General features: G+C 44.2%; 1 protein-coding gene across 1 annotated transcript in view; it reads left to right on the forward strand.

Moving 5' to 3' along the window:
- Positions 1–3103: 3103 nt before the first annotated feature.
- The window catches only part of LOC309881246 (vesicle-associated membrane protein 2-like), a 46915-nt gene continuing 24233 nt past the window's right edge, over positions 3104–25785 (forward strand). The window contains exon 1 of the mRNA XM_082766989.1: positions 3104–3180. Within this exon, the coding sequence (XP_082623115.1) occupies positions 3179–3180 (2 nt within the window). The 5' untranslated portion in view covers positions 3104–3178. The remainder of the gene's footprint in view (positions 3181–25785) is intronic.

Here is a 25785-nt window from a genome sequence, read left to right on the forward strand (position 1 = left end):
CCAGTTCTGTGTCAAGTTAAATTTGCTTGAATTATGATCATGTTCTTTTTGCCACCACAGGGTGTCTCTGCATCTCTTCATACACTAAAGGTGTCAGTAGCCTTCAACAGCAAGCTACATTATCTTTCAAGAGAAACGTAGGGCTAAAGGAAAAGTCCCCCAGCTCAGCTGTGGGCTTTCTTCATGATCATGAGGATGCTTGAACTGGAATGGTGATGCCTTCACTAGTCAGTGGGAATTTCTTCTCTGGCAAGTAAAGCCACAGTCCAATGATATAGTTATTTTTTTTTTTTTTTTTTTTTTTTTTTGAGGGCTCTCCCCTACCAGATCAAAGCAAGCTGCGGCTGTATGATGGTACACTAATCTAGCCTAAGCTCATTCTCCTGCAGTGTTCATGAAATTTGAGGCATTCTCCCTGTACTCACACGCTTCCTGCTAAAGCAGGCAATCTCTCAGTACTGTTTTATGTTTACTGTTTATGTTACTGTTTTATGTAGGTATTTTCTATCCTCCTTCCATTGGGATAAAGCTGGTGTGAAGTCAGCATAAACACTGACATTATCCATGTGCGCTGGATAACTTGACAGAAGTACAATTGTGCCTTCATACCAGATGTGGATCAACTTACTTCTAGTATTGAGGCCAGATCAGTAGAAAAATTGAAAAGCACTTGGAATACATGAGCTTGACTACCAACGGTTCACAAAACGGCATGATTAAATTTTGCTTACCTAATGGTGTTTTTTTTTCTATGGCCTAATTCTCTTTTCCTGGCAAGAAACATCTAAAATCTGAGAATGAAGTAGTCGTTTGCATGGTTATTGAGGTGATGATTGTGTATTAGTGTTCCTCACAAATGCATGAACGTCTTTGCTGTCCTAGCAGATGGAAGCGTTGCTCTTTGGGCTTTAGCTTACCCTTCTGACTGCCTATGGTATATTACTCAAACTGTCTTGGAAGTGATCTTGCACAGCAACCCCTGACCTGAGCGCTACTCTGCTGCTGCAACCCTTTTCACATAAAACTACTTGGGGAAGAAGGAATAAGTAGTCCAGGTGAGAATTTTCTTTGCATTAAAAATGTAAGAGAAGGAATTCCAGAGTTGGAGTGAAACAATTCACCCAGACTTCCAGCCAGCCTGCAAGCCTGAGACCGCTGAAGTTTTAGGAATAAGATATTTGTGTATTTGCAAGGTGTTTTTTTTTTTTTTGTTTTGTTTTTGGTTTTGTTTCCAAGCTTTGGTCTAACATCAATAGTTGCTTGTGCCACTCTCCATGGATTAGAGACATGAAGTGGTGTAGAAGGGGTGAGAAGGTCGAGACAGCCAGTTCTTCTCTCCTAGGAGTTCCTGGCCATGTTTGCTGTGCATGACTTTTCATTTCATCAATTTTCAAATATGTTTTGGTTTTGAGAACTAAGAAGATAATGTACCTGGTAGCCTATGGCCACAATATTGGGCTCAAGCCTACATGTGGGTGTTGGTGTTACCTGTGTGCTGTAAGGGTATCATATAATCATACCTTTGTCTAGGATATCTAAGAAGCAAATTGTCCTCAGGAGAAAAGAGCTATGGAAGAATTCAAGGTGAGAAGCTTAGTGGGGACTGTTAGTGTTAGGTCAGAGGTTGGACTTGATGATCTTGAGGTCTCTTCCAACCTAGAAATTCTGTGATTCTGTGAAGCGCTGAGCTGACTGATCTGTGGATGGATAAAGCTTAAAGCTGGTCAGGAATCTTCTGCCAAAATAGCTTTTAATCAGGTCATGTCAATTTGTTGAAACTCCAGCTTTCACAGAGAAAGTCTGGCTAGAACAGTTTTTTTTTTTCCCCAATCAGGAAAAGTTTCCCAAGGCCAGGCTGTTGTAAGGGTGAATGCAACAGTGAGCAGAGCGAACCCCCAGTCATGAGGCCAGATGTAGAAAACAAAGGCTCGCAGTGCTGCCCTCAGTGATCCTTACTCATGCCAATAACCTCCGGTACGAGAGGCAGAATCACCCCCAGTGGCGGTAGGAGTGAGGAGTCCTTAATGCCAGGGGAGGGGGGGAGGGGGGGAGGGGGGGAGGGGGGGAGGGAGGGAGGGGGGGAGGGAGGGAGGGAGGGAGGGAGGGAGGGAGAGGTTCCTGTGCCTGGCTCGCTGAGGTGTGTTCTGCCAAAGGGCCCTGAACCGGGGCCTGCATGGGAGCCGGGCTGTGTTAGCATCTCAGCGTGGACTTGGGAAACAGCCGTGTGTCCTAGCATCTGGGCTGTTCCCACTGCTGTGGGTGCTCTCCTATTCCCTGGTTACTTTCTTTCTCTCCTTGAAAACCTTCAGCTGGTTGAGAGCAAGTTCAGGAACTGGGTCTGATGCTTTGCTCTCCGCCCCAGTGGAGAGCTCTACCTTTGTCTGTTGCCTTGACAAGCAGTCTTTGATTTCCTACCTACAGAAAACACGGATTTAATTTCACGATGCTGATGTACTTCATCCCCTACAGACACCCCAAGATCTGGGGTCTAGAGTCTTACACAAGCCCCTCAGAGCACTAGGAAAGCCCTGCCTGGTCACTGAGCTGTTTTTAAAGGCCCGTGCTGGGTGCCCCAGGCAGCAGAGGGCAGTGACCGGAGGAGTCCCCTCCTGCAGGGGATGGAGCGAGCCGTCAGTGGGGGCAGCAGGGCGAGGCTCCCCCTTTTTAGCAACCCCGGTAAACTTTCATCTTTGGGCTCTCTGTCGAGCACGGCGGTGGTTCACGCGTCCTGGAGCCAGGCTGGGAGCTGGACAGGGGCTGCGTGGGTCGCGATGGCCTGGCAGCCGCTCTGCCTATTCCTGGCGGCGGTCAGTGAGGAAGCAGCCACCGAGCTGACACCCCTACACCAGCAGCCTCAGCTTGCGCCGTGTGTCAGGGGCATCGGCCACAGCCCTGCCCGGCCCTGCTGTTTGTTCTCAGGCACTGCCCCGTGACGGTGCAGGCGCCACCTCTTTGCTGGCCCTTTCCCCTTTTTCCCCCTTCCCCAGCGAGTTGCGGGGGCCCGGGGCTGCCAGGAGGCGGCGGGGCGGCTCCGTCAGGCGAGGCGCGGCGCGGCGCGGGCATGCCCAGTAGCGGCGCCTCCCCCGCCCCGCAGCAGCCGCCCCGCGCTGCGAGGAGCCGCCGGCAGCGGGAGCGGAGCCGCGAGGAGCCGGGAGGCAGCGGGGAGGCAGCGGCGGCCATGTGAGTGCGGGGCGGGACGGGACGGGGCGGGACGGGACCGGGACGGGACGGGACGAGCGCTCGGTGCCCGCCCGGCGGGTGCCCGCAGCGCCGGGCCGAGCCCCGCAACAGGTGCAGCGCCCGCGGGGCCGGAGCCGCCGAAGTCGGTCGTGAAGGCGGCGAGAAGCGAGCTCGGCTGGGGGAGGGCACGGAGGCGTCGGGCAGCGACCAGCCCGATGTTACCGTGGGCTCGGCTCAAGCCCAGGTGCTGGCTTTGTCCGCCGTGGTGCTGCCCGCGGCAGGTCTCGGGCAAGGAGCGTTTCTCCGCCCTGTCTGCAGCGTGCTGGCGGCGGGGAGCTCCTCGGGAGCCCGACGGCAGCGCTCTCTTTGTGCAAGCAGAACTTGGTGCGGCCGGAGCTGGCTGGCGGCGAGCGGCTGCTGCCGGCTGATGACACCAAACGCTGTTGTTGGTGTGTGTGAGCTGCTCCCCGGTGATTAATGCCGGAGCTCGCTGCTGCAGCGTTACACAAGTGAAGCTGCTCTAACGCCCAGCTGCAGCCCAGGTAACGTTTAGCCGAACCCGCGTGTGGCTCTGCCCTGGCGTGCTGAGGTGCTCGTGAGAGAATTTGTAAAGTGTTTGTAAGCGGGAGAGGAGATGCGGTGCCCGTAGGACTTGGCTGTCCTGCTGCGGGGGCCTCGCATCAGGCTGCTGACAGGGGTTAGATGCGAAAGAGAAAGCAGTTTTTGTTTGTTTTGGCAGTATAGGCTTTCAGTTTGATAATTGAGACGAAGCCAAGACAAATAAGCTGCTTGTCATTGGCAGTGTCAGTTGGCTTCTGTTGCATTGCCAGGCATTGTAATGAAAACTTTTTTTGGACATCTGCACAAATATTACGTCCCAATAGCTTCAGAGTTGCTGATGGACAGGAGATAAATGTGTGTTAGCTATGGACTTGGAGCAGCAGCTACAGCTGTAGTTCACTGGACTACAGATGCTAATCGCTCATGGCCACCAAATGCTCTGTAGGGTTATGTCTGCTGCTACACCTAGAGTATTGCACACATGGACACGTTTCTTGCATGTCTGCACAGGCTCACCCGTGGACAGAATGCCGTGCCTTTGGCTGCTGTGAAGTGGCATCGATACAGAACTCCTCGCTGGGTCCGTCCAGCCTGGCGTGCTGCGCCCTGAAGCAGCTTGCAGGGAGGAGCACGGGGAACAGGGGCTGTGCAGTGGATCCCAGAGTGCGTTCCCAGTTTGTACTGATGTGAGGCTCAGAGCGTCTGAACCAGAGGAAGGTTCTTTGTGTTTCGTGGCTCCCAGTAGATTTTATTGGTGTTCTTTCATGCAGGTGCTCGGTTGCTCCTTCTGCGGTGTCCTGTAGCAAGGAGCTCCACAAGGAGCTGTGCGGGGTGTGAAAACTGCTGCCTGGTGGGTTTGAGCTAGCAGACACCAGACTCGCTCTGGCCTCTTACATTGGAAATCAGTGATCAGTGTTCCTTACTCACCACCCTCTCAGTGACTCCCAGCAGTCACTATCACTCCAGCAGGCCTGTGCTGATTTACGTCAGGTGGGAATCTGCCCCTGTGGCCTCTACAGCGAGTACCGGCAGGGCAGGGACACTCAGCTGATGGACATCTCACCTTGATGCAGGCAGAGGGGAAGTTGGGGTATACGAAGGTTTAACAAAAGATGAGAGAAATTAAAGGGATCTAAAGCAAGAACAGAGAAGGGCTGGACTTTACCAGTGCAGCTGGCTGTTCCTGATGTAAGGGAGAGGACAAAAACTTACTTGGAGGAGATACGAGGAGCAGCGAAGGGAGATGAGGAAAAGAAAATGGAGCCCAGAGCGAAGGTGTGTATAGGCACTGTGTATCTCTGGGAAATAGACTAACAGCAGCAGGTGAAGTACGTGGTTTTATTTCTTTTACAATGGTCACATCTCAATAGGTAATTATATATAATAGAAGCTCATGGCATCGTGTCGTCTGCTGTTTACAGATAGGTCAGTGACCAGACAGCAGGGTGCCTTTGATTACATTAATCCAATACAAATGTGCTCTATTGCAGGGTACAACTTTTGTGAGACACGCAGCAAAGCCAAGCACCTGGCTCTCCCTTGGGGCAGAATTGCGTCACTGTATCTCCTTCCTAGGGCAGCAGTCAGGGCTTTCTAAAATAAAATAAAAAATCCTTCTGGCTGCTTTAGAGCAGCAAGGAGAATATCCTGGAGGGGACAGATGGGATTAAAATGGTTCCACCAATTGTAATGAATATGTTCAGGTTGGATTTCTATTCAGCTTCTCTGAAGGAGTGGCATGGCGAAGGTCTCCTGCTGTTAGGAGAGCAGGACTTAGCCCTCCTTTTGTGGATGTAATTTTACAGAACTCAGCAAAATCACCCTAGGCTGCCCCTCCTTGGTGCTGATCCACAAAGCCAAACTGATTTAGTACAGTTCTCGTCGCAGTCCTCATCCATTCCTTAGGGAGTTTAGTGGCTTGCAAAAGTGGGTACATCCAGAGTGTGTCCTAAGGAAGTACAAATAGCATGAAACGGAGGGATGAATTTTGTAAGTGGCGCGGCTGTTCTGTGCTGGTAAGTGTCGGTGTTCCCTTAGAAATATTTTCCAAAAGAGCTCTGGAAATCCGTGGTGGCAGGAAGGTTTGAGTCCCCTGTGGTCTCAGAGTGTTACGTCTCGTGGTCGGCTGCCTCAGCCTCAGAGAGGCTAGGTTCAGTCTTGGTATGTTGTGGTACTGATTTTTCTGCAGTAAGCCAAAGGGGCTGATGGTTTGAGGGTCTTTTAGTATTGGTTCCTGCAAGTGTAACTACGAAGGAGTGGGTTGTTTTTCTCACTGATAAGGGATGTAATGGAGCCTGTAATGAAGATAGCCGGGCCATGCTCAGTACGGTGGGGATACTGAGAAGGTCAGAGGATCCCACCTTCAGCATGATTTTATTCTGCCCCGTGTTTGCTGGCTCTAAGGCTCACATCTCTGAATGGGAGCCCAGAAATAGGAGCTGTGACTTTGAGACATCAACAGAAGTGTGTACCTGCTTTGCCCATTGCTTGCTTCCCTTGACTTCAGCGGCACCATGCAGTCAGGGATCTTCTTCACGTGATGCATTAGAAATAAATGCTTCCAGCTCCTGTTAAGCATTATTCATGGTACACACACTTGTGCTTTGAAACACGGGTGGCCCGAGTAGGTCACAAATCTTCTGGATATTTGGGTGATGAGTGTTTGAAAGGGTGGAGATCAAATCGAATGCTGTCTTGACGGCCTCAGCAAAGAAAATAATCTTAGGATGGGAACAATTGGAAACTATCTGTGGTAAGTACAGACCAAGTGAGTGTGTTTCTTGGTAAACATTCTTGAAAAGAGGCTAATGCGAAGCAGGCAAAACCCAAATATATTTAATTCAGTGGTCCCTTTCCTTGAGATTTAACTCTGTCATTCTGTTCTGCGTTGGCCATTACTTGTCCACGTTGACCTCCAGGAGGTCTGTGTGGATGGTTCCAGCTGTACAGAGACTTGTAGGATACTTGCAGTGGCTGTATAGGAAGCTGATTTGGTCTGCCAAAGGAGCATTTCTCCTTTTTAGATGCAATTTGTGCAATTAAGACCTCACTGAAAAATGCCCATCTAGGCTGTAGAGCACCAGGCAACTCCCCGTTCGTGTGCACACGTACGTACAGGATGCTCCCAGGAGGAACCGGCACAGGTCAGGAAAAGGCAGTGAGGTATTAACTGTGGGTTTTTTTCCTTCCTTTCTACTGCCCTTCTGGAAGAACGCAGGATGCATTGAGGATTCGCACTGACAGCTTTAGCCAAATGTTTCTGGTGCCCTGGAAGGGGCAGAACAGACTGTCCCAAATCAGTATAAATTGACTGACCTGCTCATCTTAGGCAATTACAACTTTCGGAGAGAATATCCTCTACGTCATTCAATGCTGTCTGCTGTCATTATTCATAGCCATTACCAGCAATTAACTAGGCTGGCATTTTTTAATGATGCAATTGCTTTTTCCCTGTCTGTACTTGAACCCTCTAAACTCTCTTCCATAATTCATTGAGCAACCACCAAGTGATTGCAAGGTGGTGGTGTTTTTTTTTTTTCTAACTGTTCAGTTATGAAAACCTCGTTTTTTTCTGTGTAAAGTAGTAACTCATCAAAATAGATGTCTGTACACTGGCAAGTGTTTTGTCAGCTGCAATTATATTGTTGCTTCTGTACTAGGTGAAATAATTAAAATGGAAGTTCCTGACCAAATGATCTGAGATAGCTAATCAAGTTTCTTGATGTCTTCAGATGCAAAATTTAATGAGAAATGTGCAGAAAAAGTGCAGGTCTTTTATTTCAGACTAAACAAGAAAGAAATTTAATTTATCAAGTGGCAACTCGCATCTGCTGGGCTCAGTATCACAGGGTCAGAAGCGAACTCTTCTAGAAAAGAGCCCGCTCAGTGCCCGAGCCCCTCTGGGTGCAGACCCTTTCCCTGACCCCCATCCTGGCCGTCCCCTGTCCCAGCCCCAGGCCGTGCAGGAGCTCTGCAGGCAGCACTCCTCGCGACCGTGCAGGCAGCAGGCACCTCTTCTGGGGCTGTCAGCAGCAGGACAGGTCCTCAGCCCAGCATCTCCCCTGTGTCCTCCTTCAGTCCAGATTCCCTGTACCTCTGTTGATAAGGAGTGGGTTTTCCCCAAGAGCCTTGTGAGCGGCAGTTCTCGCTGGAGTTTATCCCTGAACCATCAAGGAGAGCAGTGCACTGAAAGCACGGAGCTCTGCTGAAACCCCCTGGGCAGGGGGTTGTCACGGGCCAGTTTCCCTCTTAGACACCGAGGTCCTGAGTCAGGCAATGTGCCACTGTGCTGGACATAATTCCTGGTCCTAGGAAAACTTTCCTAGAAACTATGAAAATCGTTCATTGCCCCTAAGCCCGCTTGTTATCTACTCCGGGAGGCTAATGGTTAGAAATTACATTTGTTCATTCGAATTTGCATGTAAAAATAGCTCCTTCTTATCGTGCTGGGGAGTCTGCCCTGCTCAGGGCCTTCCTTGCAGCGTGCAGCAGTAAGACAAAGGGCACTGCTGCTTGAAAGCACAGACCGTGTCTGCTGTCAGGCACAGACTGTCGCCTGCAAGGGTTCCTATCCCATTGGGTAGTGTTTTGCCCATATTTTGGGGAGTTCAGAGGGGAATTCTAAGACTCAACATTTCTTACTGCTATCTATGATCCTGGAAAACACTGAAAAAATGACAAAACTTCTTTCCCTCTCTCCTCACCCCCTTTACACTGATCTGTGGGAAGGCTTCCTGAGTTTGCCAGTAGCTGCAGGATGGTTCCCCTTCTGTCTGCTCCGTGTGTCTCCAGCAGGATCCACTTCCAGTGTGTACAGAGGGGAGCTGCACCCAGCCACTGTCACCCGTGGTGACAACTCAGATTTGGAAAGGGAAAGGGAGGCAAAGAAACAACAAGCTTTGATCAACAGCAGCAGAAGCGAAGTTGTCAGCTACCCCTGGAAGGTGTGGGGCACGCTGTGCTGTCTCTGAGCAGATGAAACGTTTGGCACTTTGGGCAGCTGAACATCCTCAATGGGATCAAACCTTCCAAAACAGTGATTACAAGATATTTAACTTGCCTGTTTGTAAACATGCAGAGATGCCTAAAGTGCCCTTTTACAGGGGGGAGTGGTGGATGCTGCTGGCCTCGTTTGCCAGGCCTGGTCCTGGCCGAGTCCTCGTGCCGCAGGGGACAGAGCCAGGTACGAGCATGGCTTTGTTTGCCTTCCGCCACGAGTGCACGGCGTGACAGCAATCCTTCCAGAAGGCTTTGGGTTTCTGGTTGTCTCCCGTGCTTGTAAAGCAGGCAGAGCTTCGGCGATTGCTCCCAGCCCGTCAGAGCACCTGCAGATCTGAAGGCAGAACCCCCTGAGCTGGGGGCAGCGCTGCGGATGTCAGCCTTCTGCTGGCTGGGCTCCAGGAGAGCTCAGCTCAGAGCGGGCCCTGGCAGGGTGAGTCAGCAGATATCTTCCTGCAAGCACTGACAGGCTGGATATCCCAAGTGTTTAGCAGAGATCCCACTGGCTTAGGGAAGTCTGCTTCTGAAAGGTTTGATTTCTCTCCAGCAAGGAGCGGTACAGTCGTTCCCTGACAGCTTTGATTTTCTCTCCCACACATACATGAGGATCACACGGTGACATTTTTTCAGCAGCTCTGTTTACTAGCTGATATACATACAGAAATATTCCAAGTCACTTAACATTTTGATGCTTTTTTCTTTGTGTTGAACAAATTCTCCTAGGGAGACTTGGAGAAGGGAATGGAGAGGCAGAGTATGTCCCACGTCGTGGCATCTTGACACGGAGCTGCACGATTTTCATGTCATTTCCCAATTGCTTAGTGCACATTAAGCAATATGCCCTGCTGGATTGCATCTCCAGAACAGACACGTGGCTATAGCAGCAAAGCTAAAGCGAAGACCCTTGCAGTAGCGTGTTGATTGCCCTTGTTCTGCCAACCAGTTTTGGCCAGTTACCTCCACTGGAGAGCGAGTGGATTTCCTTTCAAGTTCTGTGCAGACCGAAACATGTTAGCAGTACGATATGCCCCCAGCAGGAACCGGGGCTGAGAGGTGCTTTTCTTGCCCAACCCCACCTGGCAGAGCCGGCTATGAACTTTGCAAGCTGATGTTGTTCTTGCTGCTGGCTCCCAGAAAGCTGCTCGCTGAGGACCTCCTTCACCGTGGGTTTAGAAGTAAAGCTTCTCCTCAGTCCTGAGCCTCCTCTCCCCACCGTTCTTGTCTCAGGAGCAGGCTGGGAGGTGGCACTGGTCGTGCAGAAAGGAGGGGCTTTGGCTCAGGGCGGAACAGAGCAATTACAGCATCAAACAGCATGGGGAGGTGAGGAGGGGCAGGGGAGGAGGAATATTTGTTTAACAGGACAGATGGTGAGTGCGGATGAATCAAGAGGTGGCCTGCATGTTGGGGAAGGGAATGCTGTTCCCAGGGAGAAGAGCAGAGCTCCTCTCTCAGAAACACCCTCAATCCTGTCCGTGTACACCAGGTACCAAGATTTTAGAGTAACTTGCTGTAGTCTTGGAGGAATCTCAGTTCTTGTAGCAAGTAAAAGAACTTCAGAAACCCTCAGTGTGATGGCACTGAACGATCGCTCCTACTGATGGCCCTTAGATGACCAAGTGCTGACCAGCAAAGGGAAAAGGAGTCCAAGAAGTCAGATCTGTGTAGGAAGTTAAATCCCAAATCCAAGACCACTGGCTCTAGATCAGGCTCAGCTAAAGCATTCTGTACAGGCTACCTTCGCTCAGAGCTGCTGTAGCAGCACAGCTCAAGGTGAGGGAAAGCATTACAGAAATGCAGAAACAAATGTAGCCCAGAAGGTAACTCCCCTTGAATTGTGTGTTACATACTCTGCTGAGTGAACCTGAACCTCAAATACTGTAAAAAACTTTAACAAGTTAACTGGTAACTAGCCAAATGTTCATTTAATTTTAAACTGTGCTTCTTCTATTTTGTGCTTTTTTTTAAAAACTTTGCTCCACCATGCTGTGATTCTGTGATTCTGAGGTGTTTGATAAATATTTTCTTGATAGCTTAAAAGAAAAAAAAAAAAGTCACCTGTGGCTTAGGGTGAAAAATAGTGCAATAAATGAAGAACCCCTCTCACGTGCCAGGCAGTAGAGCAGTATTATCTAACCAGGTGGTGACAGCAGCTCTGTGTGTGAGGAAGAGGAGACAAACCCAGGTGTTTGCAGCTCGCTGTGCCAAGCCCACGCTCTGTGTCTTGCCAGCAGCAGCCCCTGGCAGTCCGTGGCAGCCAGGTGTCTCAGGCAGTGACTCACGCTGAACCCAGTTCTCTTGCTGGCAGCGTGCTCCCTTGTTAACCTGCGGATGGGCCATCTCGAAACCTGCCTCCCTGCAGCTTCCCGGGGGTGAATGTGACTTGTCTGCCCGCGTCTGAGACTTCTCCCTTCCTGAGGCTGCTTGATTACAGCATCAAGATTCACCCAGCATCAGCTCCAGCTCCAAGAGGGCTCCTAGCCCAACCCCCCCTGGGAATGTCTCTCTTTTGAGTCTGTTTGGGGGTGGCAGTGTGTGTTTCTGGGCTCCAGCAGCAGAAAACGTATCAAACAGGCTGTCAGTGATGGCAGCAAACAGGGCTGTAATTCCCTGGTGTTGTCAAATAAGCAAAGGGAATCCCTCTGCTCTGAGCTACAATTTCCTCTAATTTGGTCAGAGCAGAATAGTCTGGGGTTATTGATCTTGGCTGTCTTCTTGAGAGACTGAACTAGGCACAGTTAGCTCCGCTCTTTTGTATGGGACGAGGCTGATTGCAGGCTGAGGTCAGCAGACAATTCGCTTTGAGCATTTGAGGAATTAAGATGAGGGCCTTGACTCTTTCTTATGCCAAACAGAACTTGTGAATTTCAGGAAAGCCTTTATGTTTTCTGCTCTGCCAAGCTCCGACTTTGCAAATCCTTCTCTCAGGAGCAGTAAGGAAAAATGAGAGCTGTCAGGATGGAGGAGGCTTCTTTTGCTTTACTCTCACACCTCAAACAGCAGCATCACAGGCGCTTTGGTATGTGCAAAAATACAAGGCACGTGACCTCTGAACAGGCCGAACAGCCCAACACCGTCTCTTAAGCAAGACTTGAAGTTTTAAGCAAAGTGTTCTCTTTCTCAAAGTTTTCATCAGCTAGGAGAACTCCAGGATTACTGTTACACACGTGCAAAGGTAGAGTCGGTCATATTGAGCCATCCTTCCTTCAGTCCCAGGTAAAGGACGTTTGGACAGAAGGCTTTGTATTGAATGTGTACTCTGGGATTATGGTGAAGAGAAATAGGATCTCTGCCCTGCTCAAAGTGAAGGAACATGATAAATCTCCCTGTGTGGTATTGATGCGGGAAGCCCTACTGAGGCAATGCTATTTCTTCTACTGCTAACCCATGTCTGTCAATGAGCCCTGTAGTAGGGCAGAATCAAGGATCACGTCTTTGGGATGGAGTAGGTGGTTTCAGCTTTCTTTTAACTATGGATACAGAGAGATGGAGTGAAGAAGATACAGGGATAGACTGGGACCTAGGACAGCACCACCCACTGCTACATTAGGCATCGCACGGTCTTCCTGTATGATACAGAGAAGGAAATCAGTGCTGTCTCAGTCCTCCTGTCTTCAAAGTGGAACAAGGGGAAGATGTCATAGTTGGCTCTCCTTTCCCTTAGAAAAGACAAAGGAAAAAGACTCAGGGACTGTGTTCAGCTATCTTTAAGCACGAGACCTCTGCCCAGTTAATGTGGGGGCATTTGGAACTGATAGTTCCTTACAACTATTGCCAAAAACAAAGCAAGGTTCTTCTGAGGAAAGCTTTACTTTTCCAGAACACAACATGTTTTGTATTTCCAACTATGACAGATATTGTGTAGAATTGCTGTTGGGTATATTCAGATGAAGTTGGAGATCAGAGGCAAATAAGTTGACCTTGCAAGGATTAAGAGAGAGGATGTTAATACTCTAATGGCAATGTGAGATTTCTAGGTGCAAAGATATTCAGAACAGGAACAAACACCTCTGCCTAGCAGCATGAAGTGTGTTTGCTTTTTCAAACTGCTGACTTTTTTAGTGACAGCTGCTTTGTGCAAAGGGGTATGGAGCGGACCTGATGTAGATGATTCCATGATGCTGTGCAAGAGCTATTCTACATACGGACGTTGTGATGCAAAGCATGTTTTACTTGACAACTCAGTGTTTTGTTCTGTCTTTAGAAATAAAATCCTGAGAGGCTGATGCTTTTTGATGTGTGTGCATTAGACAGGTGGTTTTGTTATAAGCTATTTGTTTTGTTTATTTGTTTGCCAGACTATCTAAAACAGAAGTTGCTTGACAAATTAGAAGCTTGAATTCAGCCTCCTGTTTTGGGGGCCTTGCCTCTAGTCCATGAGATGGCTCATGTCTCAGTTCAGGCCATCTGGATATGGAGAGTACCCTCATCTTTCCAGATGTGGTGTTGGTGCTTATCTTTTTAGGTGTCCTTTGTAGCAAATTTATAGGTATCCTTTATACCAACCTTATAAATATCCTTCATAGCTCGCTTGATAACAAAAAAAAAAAGTAATTAAAAAAAAAAAAAAGCAGTCATGCTATAACATGTGAAGGGAACATAAAAGCTATGGACTGGGGAAAATATCTTCTCTTTCTCTCTTTGAAGAGGAAAAGTAAATTCCCTATGGAAAGATCAAAGCACCTAATGTTAATGGATTGTGACAAGGTTAAAAAATATGAAGAAAATAATAGGTTGAAACATAAAAGAGTGAAATAGATAAGAGTGTTTTTTGTTGGAGATACGGTTAGATGGCTAGCTAAGTACTTGAGATTATGTGTCGTAGCTAAAGAGCTGTTAGTGGAAACAGCTATTTCTTTCCTCATGCCTGGCACAATCTCCACCTGTGTGGTGCCAAGGTATCCTTTGAACTGTGAGTTCCTCTTCCCCTGCACTGCTCTCTGCTAGTGGACGACAGCCTAATGTATCCTGTAACTCAACCAGACCCTCTCAGGTTGACGCAAGACTGATGTAATAACTTGTAAAGTCACTTTAATAGCCCAATAAGGTCCCGCTGGAGTAAAGAAAAATACATAGAGCTTATCAAAGGGGGGAAAAAAAGATAGAAACCTGCCTGGTGAGTTAGGAAACGTTCACGGGTGAAGAACACTAGTACAGCGTTGGTTCAGGTTCTTGTACTGTATCTAGAAATTAGAAGGTAAGTGGCCTTGACCTGATTATTTGATGTCTCGAGTTCCTGACAATAGGATAAAAAATAAATTTAGAAGCAGTAATTGAAAGACAGCTGCCATTGTGTGAGTTATGCAGTATGTCAAGAACTGTCAGGGTGCTGAGGCCTGGCCAGCTCCAGATATAAGGCCCATGCCTCTCCCACAACTTCTGGAAGCCCAGCGCTGCTTCAGTCCTTTCTGTGGCATGAGAACACTGCGTGCTTCATGTTATGCTTGGCATCTGGTTGTATGTTTTTCTTTGAGCGTCTAAAATAGATATTTGGAGTTGTGGAGCTGTTTGCCACTTACGTTCTGTGCTTACAGAGATGTGTGAATATTAAGGCCTGGCACCTCATAGTTAGAACATTCCTTAATTCCTTCAAAATCAATAACACAGGATATTGAATGAAGGCTTTTTTTTTTTTTTTTAACCACCCATTTAAGTGCAGCACCCAAGCCTAGATACTGAAACTTCAGCTGTCAGCCTTTGTTTCACCGTGTTGTACCTCCACGAGGCAGTAACCGCAGTGGGCCCTGCTCACCGCGCCATTGCTGCCAGGTCCAGCTGGCTGACCTGCTCTGTGGGGTAAGGGAGTGCTACTCCCAAAGACCATTCACAAGTACAAAAATGCGGTGTCCCCTTCTCTTCCATCTCCTTCTGCTTCACAAACTTGTGTATTGCTGTTTTTTTTTTTGTTTTTTTTTTTAATAGGTTGTCAGTTATACCACCAATCATTTCCATTTCTGCGTTGATGCATGAGAGATAACATACAAAACATTGCTACAGTAGGGTGCTGCTAGGAGATGATACTGGCAACACATGCTATTAGCCATATTAATTTATTTCCTTCTAATAGCCGAGAAGAAAACACATGGAATCGGTGAGCAACACAACTTCAGTTTTCATTTGAAAAAGGAAATAAGAGTGATTCATTCTCAAGCCATACGCTCCAAAGGAGGAAGGTTTGAATTATTAACAACATATCTAAACATGATGAGTGCTGACACCTTAATCTCTTTTATTTTTACTGCCACGGATTTTCTTCACATGCGGTGAGAGAATTTACACTATGGGAAGTGTTAATGGTTTCACGCTTCCTACCCATTTTTAGCTGCCTAATTTATGGAAAATCATAACTAGGTGAGTCACTGCTTTCACAGGATTAGTGTGGCTGACACAGAGTTTTGGGTGTTCCTTTAATTTCCATACTTGCTTGAAAGGAACAACAAGCCCACATTAAAACTGTTAGTGTTGGGTATTACAGTGGAGTTCAGAGTCCCTGCTCTGCTCAGTCATGTGCAAATATTGCAAGAGATGCTCCCTGTCCATTTAAGCTAACAACTGGAGGAAAACAAACAAACAACAACAAAAAATAAAACAAGAAAAGAAAGAATTTATCTGCATTATAGATGGTGTGAGTTGGGGTGTGTCTGTTTGTTCAGGATTTGTTTCTAATTGGATGGGAGTTAGGTATTGGCAAAGATGCTTACAAATAGAAGCAATACTAGGAACCCCACTATAAACAACCCTTCATCCTGCAATAGCCGTTGCAGAAGCACATTTACGTTCCTCTTGATCTCAGGAGGTTTTGGCTAGGCATTCACAAGTTACAAGAAAATAAGAGCCAAACCTGAAGATCAGGGTTTGTCCCTGAGAGTGAATAGTAGAGTAAATGAACCATAGGTTGAAATGCGTTTGGGCTGTCTGTACCATCAGTGTAACAGGAGAAATTCAGCATGTGAAATACTCCAGTACTGAATAAGGTGTAGCTTTCATGGTCAGTGGTCTTTGTAATAACTAGCTCACAAAGGTCTGTTCAGTTTAGAGCGCAGTCTCCAGCAGGTAGTAACAGATTAAACTTTACAAAAATCTTGAATTGATTTTTTTTTAAACTGATATAGTGTTCTATAAACCTCTTAAACTTGTTGCAAAAGTCATGTGTTAACTCTTGTAAGTCTTTCACCCAATTAGAATTTCTTAAACATCCACAGTTTTTTCTGCTACTGTTTTTTTTCTGTATAATTCTACCTCCAGAGGCTGTTTGCTTCAGTTCAGATTTCTGATTTAAGGAGCTCATATCTCACTGCACAGCACATACCAGGTAGTAGGACTATCCATCTTTATCTTCAGAGTTTGCTTTGCCGGGAAGCCTGTTGTGTTCAGCTGAACAGTGTGGACCTTGTGCTGGATTAATTTTGAATTACTGTCCTGAAGAAATTTTAATTTTTAGGTGCTCTCTGTAAATAATAACAAAATGAAGTGTCACTAATTCTCCCTTTTTGTTTTCCACTGGAGAGCTTGTGGGGAATATACCTAGAGAAAAGATGTTACAAGTCATTTTTTGCTTAGGGTTCCTTTTCTCTCCCCAGTTTCTTTCTGTTCTGTCAGCATCTTTTTTCTCATATCAATTACTCTGACTTGAGAAATAACAAAGTTCTTCACAACAGTGCTTGAGGACTGCTATGTTTGCTACATGAATTCTGAGGCAGATCTTCAGCTGCTATAAATTGAAGCCACAAACATTTTTTTTCAACTAAAGATTATCCTGTCATACATGTATATATGCTATCTGTTTGTTTTTCTAGTGTTTTTAAAATGCTTGGAAATTTTTAAAAACAAAAGGAAAGAAGTGGAACGGAGAATAATATGCTTAAGGTTGGCAAACAATAAGTTACTGGTGCTTGTTAAATGCTAAGTTGCAGATACCAAGTATAGATCATGTTAATCAACTGCTGTATGTCAGAGTCTCTGAGTACCATCATACTCTTCTGAAAGAGGTGTTAGGAAACAAATCCCAAATGACCCTTAAAATGTGTCACCAAACTGATCGCGTGAGAATGGTTAATCAGTAATGTAGGCAAGTAGAGTATTCATTATTTGATCATCCGTTTTCTTTTAGCCTGAAGTTAAGCCTTCTTCAACTGCTGTTTTACAATATGAGTTTATTGTGTAGACAGAAGCCCATTGGAACTGCTGTTTGCTGAAGAAGATTCAAAGTACTTCAAGTATTGAGCGCTGAATTGTTCCGCCACGCTCCTCTGGGAGGGTTTTTTGTAGTGGGAATGTGTTTGGACTGCATATTATTATTCACTGACTGTATATGTAGGTTTTTCAGGCAAAAATATTTGGAATTTCATTCTGAAGTTGACACAAACATTAGTGTTGGATGCTTTTATTCGTACTTCCAAAACGCGCCATGTTTTTCATATTCTTATTTCACTCAGGGCAGTTGAGTGACAGTGCAGAAGAAAAGAACAAGAACAGCAACGTCCTTTGAGAGATGAACAATTGCCTGCTCATTCGGTTAAGAGGAAGTGTCTTCCTCTACTGGAGAGCCACTGACATCACTGAGGTGTAACGTGTTTGAGTAACAGAAGCAAAAACAGAGGCTGAAAAAGAGGTGTCTAGATGCAAGGCTTTTAAACAGAGCAGACTTTGGCCTGTGCCCCCACAAAATGTGGCTTGTGTGATTGCATCTGCAATACTCTGCTAAACATGGTGGAGTGGCAAAGACCACACCGATACCAATTCCTAAATATTGCTGGGAAATCAGTGGATAGGTAGAGGTGAGACACAAATTATTGCTGCCAGATGAGGGAAAGTTTTAAGGGAAGCCCGGGAGCTATTTGGTTACTGCAGCCAGCCATGCCCAGGGATAGTCTGGACCTCATCACACCACCAAAAGTCTTCTGCTGCCTGATTCTCCATGGAAGGGGAAGAGGTGGAGGAGAGCTGGTGGATGTGGCTGGAAATGGAAGCACTGCAAGTTGGCTAGTCTTGCAAGGTGGCAAGGGAGGTAAGCTGGAGGTATTTTGGTGACAGGGAAGTGATGTAGCAAGTTTGGATGCGAAGCCAGGCTTTATTGGTTTGGGTTCTCATGGAACAGTTTGCAATATAGTTTGAAAAGGCTTTTTCTAATTAATGACATCATAAACAGAAATAAATGGAGTAATTCTGTGTATTCCTGGTGTTTTATTCAAGTAGAAGGGATAAGACTCAGTCATGGTACCAATAAAAAACTCACCACAGAAAAGGCAGAAGTATACAAGTCAAGAAGTCTGACGTTATACAGTTAGCATTTGCTCTACAAATAAGCCAGTGGATTGAGTATTTGTCCTGCTTTGATGCATTTTGTTTCCAAGCAAACTAATGTACAAAGGATAAAAATAAAGTAAGACATTAGTAATACACTTTTTTTGGCACCAGTTACTGAAATCTATGCTTCATTCTGTGGTGTGTACTGCAGAAATTTCTAAGTGAATCCAATACATATCTTCAAAGTAATAACTGACAAGTTAATAAAAGCAAGAATTAGCAGACTCAGACCTGCTTCTTCTTTACTTTGTTCAACTCAATGCATTCATACAAGGCTAGACATTCTGGAAATTGTCCATGTTTAATGGATATAGTTAGAATAATTTTAATGCCTACTTTATTTGCTGCTTTTTTTTTTTTTTTCTTTCTTTTTTTTTTTTTAACCAAATCAAGCAAATATGTTTTTTCCTCTTGGACATTGACAATTGCCTCCCATCACAGCAGAGGACACCTAAAACAGTAAGATGGAGCTGTGCCCTGATGTTAGAAGCACCTTGGACATGGCTTGATACAATGTGGGGTTGTGGCAATAATATTTTACTATAATTGCTTTCCTAAGATGACAGAGCACTGCAGTTCTTGTCATTTTTTCAGTATGAGTCGAACCCAATGTATGTGATTCAGGCATATTCATTTGACAGAATGCTCTGAATTTACATGATTAGAAAGCTCTTCTGTTTAAATGCAATTCATCAAGGCATTTTTCCCAAGTGAAATACCTGTATCAACTTTTTCTTTACAAAGGTGGGAGGAAAATAATCTTACTAAATTCACAAAAAATCTATGAACTGTCTGCACGTGCCATCAGGTAGGTAGGTAAATCATGTTTCTAATTAGTTCCAGCTGTAAAACAGCATGTGCGAGATTGAAGACTGAGTTGAAGTTCTTAGAAAAAAACAAACAAAAAAAAAAACACACTACAAAATAGTACTATAAACTTCTGAAATTATGGATTTTTCAGAATATCAGACCCTCAAACCTACTCAATCTCATAAAATGTTAGTCAGAATCTTAATAAGAAAAATGCTTAGATAAAGTGTTAGCAAGTTCTTTACCGTTGCAGTACCCTTCAGGAATATTATAACACAGAATTATGCAGCAGGTTCTCTGAAACCTCGCCATAAATAATAGTTATGTGGTCTTAAGACATCAATAACTGCTGGCAAACTGTTCTCTTATGCTAGTTTCAAGCTCCTCGCAGAAGTATTTCTGTTAATCCACATACACACAGATGGTGTATTACATATGACGACTGCCTACAGTTATGTGAGTGTAACACAGTTGTTGCAACTAGTAAGAACTTGCATTTATTTTAAAAAGCTGTGTTACTACACAGTAACTCAGATGTTTTGATATTTTTGAGATCCTGATTCTGCAATAAGCTTACGGAACAGAATTTGGTACAGCTTTACCCAGATAAGATCACAGCAGAATGGAAGACTGGTCAAGACTAGACCAGTGCTCTCTTGGTGAAAGAAATCAGATATACATGTATATATTTTTCCATCGCTTTTCCTTCCCTTTGTGAGTGCAAAGTAAAAATTAAACTTGCTTTAACCACACTTGGTTGGATGAGTGTTGTTGAGATTATGGTAATTACTGGTTCATTATCGGAAACTGTATCCTGGTCTTCTGACTCATAAAAGACTTCAGAGCCTCTGTTAATGTTTATCAACTTTATATATGAGCAAAATAGAAGAAAAAGGTCAGCAATACCATTGAAGATGAGATGATTATCAAATAACTTTTTTTCTATAAATTATTTTTTTTTCTGCAAGTTACAGATTGATTTATGTTACTTGGATGTAGCGGTGTGGTGAGTAGCATAAGCCTGAGGCTTGTACTTTATTGTAAATTTGAATTAACAGTTATTGATAAAAATCCAATTAATTCAAATAGAGTTTGTTTCGTGTTTATGTGTGTGTTTCTTTTTTAAATGAACTTCAACTTCTTGTGTACGGTAGCTTTATTTCACATGGTTTACTTTTTAAAGCAATCACAAGTTTGTTTGAATCACAGCAAGGATTGGTGTGCTGACGTTCATGGGTTTATTATTTGGAATCCAGCCTTCCCTTAAAAATTTGAATTGATAACCCACTAATCTTAAGCCATTATGTTTTTATTTGTAAGGTTGGAGAATAATATCTAAAACTTTATCCCTGTTCAAATATTTGCAAGCTTTGGTGGTCACTTCTGTTTGAAGTTTTATTTGAGATGTATACATACATACGTAAGTAGAATTACCTCAGTCTCTCTCAAATAACCTGCGTAACAAAGTCCTGCACCAGTAACTTTTATGATTTTGAAATGAATCAATACTTCACAGCTTATTATTCCTTTGACTTCTCAATTTGGAAATGCCTATAAGAAGTTTGAGCATCTTAACAAAATTTTTTTCATGACAATTTTTTTGAAAAATCATTCGCAAGTAATTTTTCTGAGAATTATTATTCACTGAATTACTGACAAGCTGTTGGTGGTTTTTACTTGAAATCTCATGGAAAAACTGAAATGTGGTCCGTTCATTTAGGCTGGACTAATTCTGTAATTTTCTCTTCAGTTTAAACACTACAGAAACAGGCTTCAAAATCTGTTTCCCCAATAATGTTGCAATTTTTTTTAATCTTTCTGGTAACATTTATCTCAGTTAACTCACAGAAATATTCTCAAACAGCAGGCAGTGCAAATTTTCATGTTTTCGTGTGTGTGTATATATTTAGGAACTTGGCCAATTCTAATTAAGACTATGAAACTGAATCAACTCAATTTCCAAGAAAACAGGCAATCAGGGAATCCAGCTTTGATTTGAACAGAATCACAGAATTGTAGGGGTTGGAAGGGACCTCAAGAGCTCATTGGGTCCAATCCCCTGCCAAAGCAGGTTCCCTAGAGCAGGCTGCCCAGGTGGGCGTCCAGACGGGCCTTGAATATCTCCAGAGAAGGAGATCCCACGTCCTCCCTGGGCAGCCTGTCCCAGTGCTCCGTCACCCTCACTGTGAAGAACAGGTCCCCTTATGGGTTAAAACGCACTCTGCAAAACTCTCTTAGATGCTTCTCACAGAATCAGTGTGGTTTTTACCAAAGTCAGCACCTGAGAGTTCTGGGTGGGCAATAATCCAGACATTAAAAGAAAAGAAGTGTTGAACTTGGGAACTATAGAAGTTGAAAGCGCTTATAGGATTACCAGAGTGCCATGGCTTGGCCACAACAAGTTGGTCTTTTTGGATAAATAAATCTCAATATTTATTGTAGGAATAGGCATGGTTTAAGAGATATACTTCTCAGAGAGAGGACAACATGAAAGAATGCACTGTCTGAATGCTGTTCTGAATGTCTTGCTCCTTTAAAACTTTAAATCAGTATCTTGGAAGTAGAAAAAGTCCTTTACTCTTGCTTGGCCACCATATGAAGCGGCCCTGCATCTGCCATGAGCCAGGTATCCTCATATGGCACACTGGCCATGCCTCAATGCTAGTGCTGTGCAAAATGACATCTTGTTTCAAAGGCACAAGTCCTGTGTCATTTTCAGATTAGCAATGACCCAATATCCCAGAGTCTAACAACTTTGAAGAAGTGGAAAGGACAGCTCTGGGCTGCAGATTTCTAAAGGCAAATAGAGGGAGGCTTTTATGCAGAAATCCCACTGGCCCACACTGAATTTTATAGCAGCTGACTGATACATGCATGCACTAAGATCTTTCATGTGCACAACTCTTTCCATTCTTCATATTTTAGTCCCTCAGTTGATTCATGCTGGAGGGGCCTATGCTACAGATATCTTTGGCCAGTCCTCGCTTAGGAGCTCTAACATTGCAAAGCATCTTTGCAAAGACTGATAGCTCTGTCTGGTGCTGTAGGCTTTGCTTGAGTTAGAAATGCTAAATGAACCATCAAAACACCTGATACGAAATCTTTCAGAAAACAAAAAACAAACAATCAAAAACAGAGAAGGCTGAGGCAGACAAACCTGTTTCATATCTGAAGCAGAAGTCAGTCCTGCCTAGAGATAAGGGAATGGCCAAGATGACCTCCTGAGGCCTTTTCTGAATGCATTTCCTATTTTCCATTATTCTGTTAGGAGAAAAAAGAGAAAAAAAAAAAAAAGTAAAACATCAGTCAAAAGGATGTCTTCTACCAGAAACACTCCCGGTACTGTGAAAATTAGTCATTTACATTGCTAACTGGCTAACCTTGTGTGGCTATGCCTTGCTTCCCTTTTTTTTAGTTCCCAAAATTTGTACGATCAGTCCAAAGCCTAATGCTTTCACATTGCATCGTAAAAATCTGATTTAAATATTGGCTTTAAGGGAATACCTTATTTGTACAGAATGCTTAGTGCCACGTGTCAGTTCTGCATATTCCGGACTTCTTTTTAGGCTTCCACTTCCATCCATGATAATTATAAGCCACGACTCACATTGTTTTAAAGCACTTATCATTTATTAATTTTTGTGGCATTCGGTGACCATGCTGGTTACCTGGCAGCATGGTGTTTTTGGGGCTGTGCGTTTCCAGGTCACTGATCTCCATCATGCACTCAGCCACACGAGTGACTCACCTTCTGCGAGCTCCCTGTTGCTTAGGAGCTGTTTGTAACATGGAAGAGAGTTGGGAAAGTAGTGAGGTAAGAGGAAGAGGGCTGGGAGGCAGAGTGTTCCTGGCTGCCTACAAAGGATTTGTGAATGAGAGGTGTTATTTCATCTAGCTGGGGGGGGAATTTGTCTCCTCCCAGATACAAGGTGCATGAAGTTGCACGCTCTGCTCCTCTCTGTTCCCTGCAGCATCCAGGAAAGTTAGTTATGCTTATGCACCCTGATCATATGCGTTTATTTACCACTGTGGTACCACTTTGTCTTTTAATAGCATCTCTTTGTTACCTAGGGAACGGGTTACAGCCCTGTGCATTCGTTCCCCTGCTGCTTCGTGTTTACGTCTGCCATGCACAAGGCTCCCAGTAGCATCTGAAGTACTGAAACCTGTTGTGCCAGGCCTATGTTACAGTGCTGACACCAGCATGAGGAAAATAGAAAAGATGCAGGATCCAAGAGAATCCCCCCCCCAAAAAAAAAAAAAAAGTACTAGCTCTATCAGTGCATTGAACCTCGCTGTAAGTAGGTGAATTTGTAGTGGACAGCTGGGATAGCTGTAGAAAGTTTTTAACTTTTTAACAGAAAGAAACTCCACAAATAGCATTTGCTTCTAAGCTAAAGCCTGGTCTGTGTCCCAGTCGTGATTGCAGAAAGGTAATAATTTGCCTTTCGAGGGATGTAACACAGATGGAAAGAGTGAGAGAGCCCAAGTGCTTCAGGGATGCGATTTTTTTTGTTTATAAAAACAGAACTTCAAGTCTAATTGGAAATGGATTGCTTTGTCCTAAATAAGATTGTTACCAATTTCTTCTCACTTGAGTAACATGGACTGTTCAAATTTTGAGTAAGTCCTTGGCTTCTAAAGTATCACATATTTATATCTGAAGCATTTCTCCTCAATCCTAATGACCCCATAGTTTTCAAAAGGAGGAGTTAAGGAAAAAGTGGTTACTTGTGAAATACTATAAAAATGATTAACTTCAAGTCTCAGATGAATGCTAAGCAGAATAGTTGTAGTCGTACAGCAGAAATGAAGACAGTTACCGTTTATTTCAGAACCCCAAAGGTTGCTTATGGTGCAAGTCATGACATTTTCAGCAAAGTGTCTATGCACTGAAACAGATAGCAAAGGCAGTCTCTTGAGTGTAACAAGATTAAAAGATAGGACCGAGATAAACTGGCCTTTACTGAATTAGCAGAAGTTCATGGATTTATTTGGAAAAAGAAAACGGCAAAATTGAACCCCAGTTTGTGGGCTGTAGCTGTTTGAGAATAAACAGCTGTGCACAAATTTGGTATCTCAGCTAACATTGAAAATCAGATGCCACGTGTCAGCCTCAGCTCTGATCCACAGAGTACTCCTGTAAGCTTCTGCAATCACACTAAAAGATCTGGAAATACGTGATTTAAACATGTGTCTTTGAGTAAAGCAAAAATTGTCAATAAAAAATATCAGAGAGTTTTTGAGAGAAAGAGGAAAAAGTAAGAAAAAGATAGAATAGTCTAAGGGGAAACTACATGGCTGTCATCCCATCAAGATGGGAGCCTGAAGAATTTAGGAGTGATGGCTGCATTCATAGAGACAAATCTTATTTTACATGCCTGAAATGCTCAAAATGTGTTTCAATATGCACAGTGTAATTTTCTGTTAGGCAGTATTTCACATTAGTGGTTTCATTGTATTCAAAAAGTTCTGCGGTGGTGTTTGGTTTTTGGTTGTTTTGTTTTTTCTTCATTTTTGATTCAATGAGAGTTTGAAATAATAAAATCGTAGAATCATTTACGTTGGAAGAGATCTCAAAGATCATCTAGTCCAACCTTTTGAGAATGAGAAGTTTCCATTTATTAATATAGCATATTTGACTGGTTAAAGGGAGGCTAGTTTCTGTAATTGATGGATGTTGAAACTGGGGAGAAAAAACATCCCATATGAGTCCTTATGCAATGGGAAGGTGGAGCACCTGTGATTAGGACATGGTCACTTGCAGATGGTAGATATGTTTCACGACAGCTCTCCAAGACCTGAATGTGATGTTCTGTGAGGAGTAAGGATGAAAGCTGAGCTTTCTATGCAGGTACTTCTGCTGTTCTCTCTTAACTCTTGCACACGGTGTGTCTGCTGTTTAGGTAACAAGTAGGTGGGATAAAATGTTCTGTGCAGTAATCTTGGCCAAGTAGTTAGAGAAGATTTAAGCTTAATAAGCCTCCTAGTAATGGAGCATTAATACAAGTAAGGCTGGTAATTACCCTATGAAGTTAAGTTGTGATGAAACTGCTGCTGTATAGAGCTGTATGTAGCAAGACTACAAAAACATTTCACTGCTGATGGAAGTGTGACTTTATCTTTCAGCTGTTTTATGGTTGGTAGGGCTTTTTAATTAAAAAACAACAAAAAAAAAGATAATAGTTAATTTCTTTGTAAAACATAATTAGAATGCAATGAAGAAATTTACAAGCAACTAGAAAGCCCCAAAGCATCCTACATTTTAATTTGGGTCTCTCAAAAGAGAGGCATAAGAAGTATTTTCCATCCAAAAAATATTACTTAAAAGCATGGAAAGTGTGTCACTTGTACCATTTCTTTCTCCTCTGCATTAGAGTTATCTTATAATTGACTGCAACTAGCACAAATTACAGCAGTTTCTTCTGCATCAGTACATGAGTCAGTGAGTAGGGGGTGACTGAGTCAAACTCAGCCCAGATTCTCCCCTCCCACTCCTGGCCCAGCTGCTGCCTGTTTACTCCTTTGGGTTTAGCCCCTGATCCTGATAGCCTACACAGAAAGGCAGAAATAGGAGATGCTCCTACTCCTGAGAACACAGGTGAAGTCTAACTGTGCTGTACTATGTCAGCATGAACTTCAAGTTTATCATCTTTCTGTTCTGAAATAGGGCTTGGGAATTTGCCTAAAGCTGACCATTTCCACTGAAATGTGTCCTTAGTGATTGTCCCAGAGGCTGTAGGTAGAGCTTTGTAAGTCTGGATTGTCCAGCAGACCATGTTGTTTAATGTCATTGGCTTGCTCAAATGTGCTCTGACTTTAGAATCCTGAATTTCTGAAGCATTTCTTTAGTGAAGTATTTGGTATTTATATATCGCCCCTATAGTTTCCAAGGGAAACAGTGTTTCTTCTTTTTCTCTTGATAGGGAGGGT

This window comes from Aythya marila (genome assembly GCF_965140915.1).
Source record: "Aythya marila genome assembly, chromosome: 9".
Classification (NCBI taxonomy): domain Eukaryota; kingdom Metazoa; phylum Chordata; class Aves; order Anseriformes; family Anatidae; genus Aythya; species Aythya marila.